Source organism: Bombus impatiens, unplaced genomic scaffold, assembly GCF_000188095.3.
Source record: "Bombus impatiens unplaced genomic scaffold, BIMP_2.2 scf_1656, whole genome shotgun sequence".
Taxonomy (NCBI): domain Eukaryota; kingdom Metazoa; phylum Arthropoda; class Insecta; order Hymenoptera; family Apidae; genus Bombus; species Bombus impatiens.
Window position 1 is genome coordinate 1 of NT_178075.1, and position 4399 is coordinate 4399.

General features: G+C 28.0%; 1 protein-coding gene and 1 long non-coding RNA gene across 2 annotated transcripts; both read left to right on the forward strand.

The window, feature by feature from the left end:
- Positions 1 to 1525: 1525 nt before the first annotated feature.
- On the forward strand, positions 1526 to 3301 carry LOC100742119 (the record flags this gene model as incomplete). The annotated part of the gene is made up of 2 exons (XM_033324191.1): positions 1526 to 2434; positions 2642 to 3301. Coding segments are annotated over exons 1-2 (1113 nt in total), but the record flags the coding sequence as incomplete, so codon positions are not given.
- A 42-nt stretch (positions 3302 to 3343) lies between these two features.
- Positions 3344 to 4129, forward strand: LOC117152426. Its single transcript, XR_004462808.1, has 3 exons — positions 3344 to 3460; positions 3544 to 3643; positions 3717 to 4129. It is a non-coding gene; the product is annotated as an uncharacterized LOC117152426 (long non-coding RNA).
- Positions 4130 to 4399: the final 270 nt, after the last annotated feature.

The window sequence follows — 4399 nt, forward strand, 5'->3', positions numbered from 1 at the left end:
AAATTTACTTATAATTAAAAAATTTTTAAGAATTAATTAATTTAAATTTTGTTTTTTAAGTTTAATTTTAAATAATCGTATTAATGTATTTTTTTAAATATTATATTATATATACATATATATAATTTATTAAGGTTAATATTGTATAAAGTTAATGTAATTAAATATTATTATTATTAAAAATCTTATTTATAAAATATAAAATTTTGTAAATAAATTTATATGTTATATTTTTAATTGTTAAATTATTTAAATTTGTATATGTTAATATATTTTGAAAATATATATATACATAAATAGTTGAATAATTTTTAATAATTAATTAAAAAATGAAAGAAAAAATTTTATGAACTTAAGGTGAAATATGAATATTTATATACACAATTTATTGTTATTTATGTTTATCATACTTACTTTGATTATTTTATATATTATATTGAAAAATATTTATCAATTATTATTGAATTTTTTATATCTTTTTAGTTTTATAATATTATTTAAAAATATTTTATTTATAATATATATATATAAATATGAATAGTATTTATATGTTTTTTTATCTCATAAATTTTATAAATTTTTATATTTTTAGTTCTTAAATTATTTAAATTTTTATATTAATATATTGTTAATATATATATAGAATAATTCAACGTCGTTTTGGTACCTCACAATCCTACTATGACTGTAAGTTGATTTTGTGAGAAATGTTTTTATAGTTGGTACACCATTGTATAAATATCTCAATACCTGATCGTTAGTTTTAGAACCGCGGACGCTAACAGAAAATTATTTTACGTGAAGATACAATTATAGAAATTGTTCGACTAATCAAATTACATCGGATATGATTTAAATTATAGAGAAAATTAGATGGCGTTGGACGCAATGATTCAAATTGAACTGAAAAGTCCTTATGTTTTTAGAGGATTTGTGTGTAGAGGATGGTTGATCGTGAGATTTATTAGACAAGATTGCTCGTTGTTGAAACCTTCAAGTATATTTTCAAATGATTAAATAAATAATTATAGATAATGTTTGCAAAGACGGTAGATACTCGTAGATACTGATCCATAACTCTCGTGAACTCTTTACGATTGCGTCCATTTAAACTGGTATAGTATAAACAGGTCGGGGGAGAGTCGGAGAATTCAAATTCGTCTTTGTTCGTCGGTTCGACGGTAACGTAACCGCGACATTGTTTTGCCCGGAGTTTATTTATTAATATATTATGTATGTCCTAACGATCTTGATACTCCGAAGCAAAAAAACAACAACATGATTTGAAATGTTCTCTAGCTTATGTACCGCTACGTGTACTTTCAAGGAGCAAAACTGGCACAGTTCCGCTTGTGACGCGAGACGGAGATTATCGTTTCACTTCCTTTAACGCATTTTTGCCATTGAAAGACACTAATTTCTGTGACTTGCTTTATCTCTGTTATAAATCTCTCTTTATATTTAAAATTTTATAGTTTTTGTGCAAATGTAAAAGGTAAGTAAATATTAATAAATATTATAATAATATAATATAATGCTATATAATAATATTAATAAATACTTCGCTATTTACTTATTTTATTTCCATTAAAGTGTATTGTATTTTTCATTGCATTACTTTCATTTTTATTTAGTGTAATAATAAACGCATACGTTAATATTCATTGGCATTAGTGTAATTGTAATTCACTGTAAATTTAATAAAATTTATAAGAACGGAATTGTTAAAAGGATGTATATGTGTAATTAAACTAGATTCTATTCTCAACGTTACTTCATTATTTTATTATGGTTTCATATAAATATATTTTTTTTTAATTTACATGTGCTTCTACGTTAATAGAACTAAACACAATGTGTATGTATTAATTGCTATATACGTCATAATTTCAACCATAATATTAAATTATGGTATGTATTATTAAAAAATACAGTTTAATGTATATATTAAATACGTATCATTCATTCGTAGATTTTAAATATGGATACTGGATCAAAGAAGAAGATTAAAGAAATGATTGCCAAAGATATATCGAATATACATAATCATTCCTTGGCTATTAAAAAATATATTAACAACCAGCTTGAAGACACTCTGGATTATTTACATGGTTTAATTGCCGAAATACCACAATCAGTCCCTGGCCCTTCAACTACAAAGAGGCCGAAAGTTTTGAAGAAAAAAGATTATCGCCGTAAAGAGACTATCCCAGAAAATGATATTATCAATACTGATAATACAGTAACAGATTCAGCAGTACATGATAAAACAGAAAATAAAGATGTAAAAACTGGGGATGTGCTGGAAACAACAATTGGCCGAACAAAAAGAAAGACTGCAAAAAAAGCTGCAATTAATATCAAAAAGCAGCAGTCAATGTCACTTGTTACAAAATTACGAAGGCTAACTCTTGATGATGACAGTAATGTAAATGTTTGTGTCATATTATGATGAAATTTAATACTTTTAATCTTACCCCATATCTTATGTTACTAATCAATACTAACTCTTATATGTAGTACCCAATAATGTTTGATATCGGTTAATTAATACGTCAAAATCTAATTGCTTATACAATTGTATGTACATTGTGTATATAAATACTACTATAACGTTGTTAAATATATTCTAAATTTTTAGAGGAAACGTGGAGACCGACCTAAAAAAAAGGAAAGTGCTAGAAGTAGTTCAGATGAAAAAAACACAAAAGGTCCTACAAAACATAGTAAAACAAAAAAGAATGTTTTAAGCGAAACAATTTCAAAAGAAGATGCAATACAACCAGAAAGGATTGAACCATTAAAGTCTTCAATGACAACAAGAGATAGTAATATAAAGAGAACTTTTTCACGGAGTGAAAACACGAAGGGTAAATATTCTAATATTATTGATGATACAGTAATTGCATCAGCAAGAAATGATATTGAAGATCCTTCAATGTGCGAGGATGCATTTGAGAAATTTACTCCTCTTATGAATTCCACGATGGACATCAATTCTACTTATACGCAGAAGATGATGGACGCTACAGCAATTGTAGAACCTTTATCACCAATAAAATCAAACGAAACGGTAGTAATTAATAAAAACTTGGCTAGTAGTATAAGAAAAAATAATGAACCTAAATTTACATCACGGTCGCCAATAACTCTGCAGGAGGAGGTTCAGCAGCTGAATCAATCGATGCTACTCACGGAGTTCGAAGAATTATTCGCAGAAGATGAGCCATCCCGTGAAAGGGAAATGTCTAATAAAAACATGACGAAACAGGACATTCAAAATGAAATGAAGAAAAATGCGTATGCATCGAATTTGCTATTATATAAAACCGGATCATTAGAAAAGGAAAAAATTTCAGAAAAAGCCGTCGTTCAAAAACTGGCACGAAGATCTGTCAAAAAAGCAAAAAAAATCTTATTAGCGAAACAAAAGAAGGAGACTCAGATGATGACATCGCAGGTAACATTACAAACAGTATCAAAGTATTCTTCTGTTATAAAAACACAAGCTATTATTCATTCGATATTTTATCCAAAATATAGCTCCAAGTAAGGTCCACTTCTGTTTTGCACAGTAAACCTGACGACGACACATCGGACGATGAAGCCAGACCAAGGCGTACAATTCCACATTAGGCGCAATGTAAGTGTTGTTTCACTTAATGAGTTAATAAACATTATAATGCATGGAGTACTCGAATTTTTATCAATTTTAGCGTACATACGCGAAAATGAACTTGCAGTGCAACGATAAATTCCGGAGAAAGCAGTCTATAAATTCTTTGATAGAAGAAAGTGCACACCAGATTTAACTGAAATGTTTGAAAATATAGATAGGAGTAGACTACAACGCATGTCCAGTGCAATATGGAAGACACCACCGCGTTATTCCATGATGGAAAACGAATAAAACATATAATTTGTTAAACTCAATGTTGTTGATTTCAAATTGTGCCTTAGAGCAGGAATACTTGCCACACCTTGCGTGTAATATAGAAATGATGTTACATTGCAACTATCGTTAAAATATGTATGTGTTCTTAAAATATACCAATGAACGTAAGACTATTTCACTTTTTATATTTTCGAATGATCATAGACATATATTATTTTTGTTATACTAATCAAATTTTACCATTTTTTCTTATTTATATGTATCTTCTTAAGAATTAATAAATAAACCAATTAATAAATAATTGTTTTGGTACGACTTTTTGATGAGAAGTAAATTTTATTAGATTTGACTTATTATCACTATCGTGTAATAATTCGCGAGATACGCGTGATATAATTCGCACGATTAAATAGCATTGGTGATTTCGTCTCTTCGTGTAACAAGGAGGGTCTGGTAAATGGGTCGACCGTGGACGTTCAATCTTGTAAGAGAACAAACGGCGCC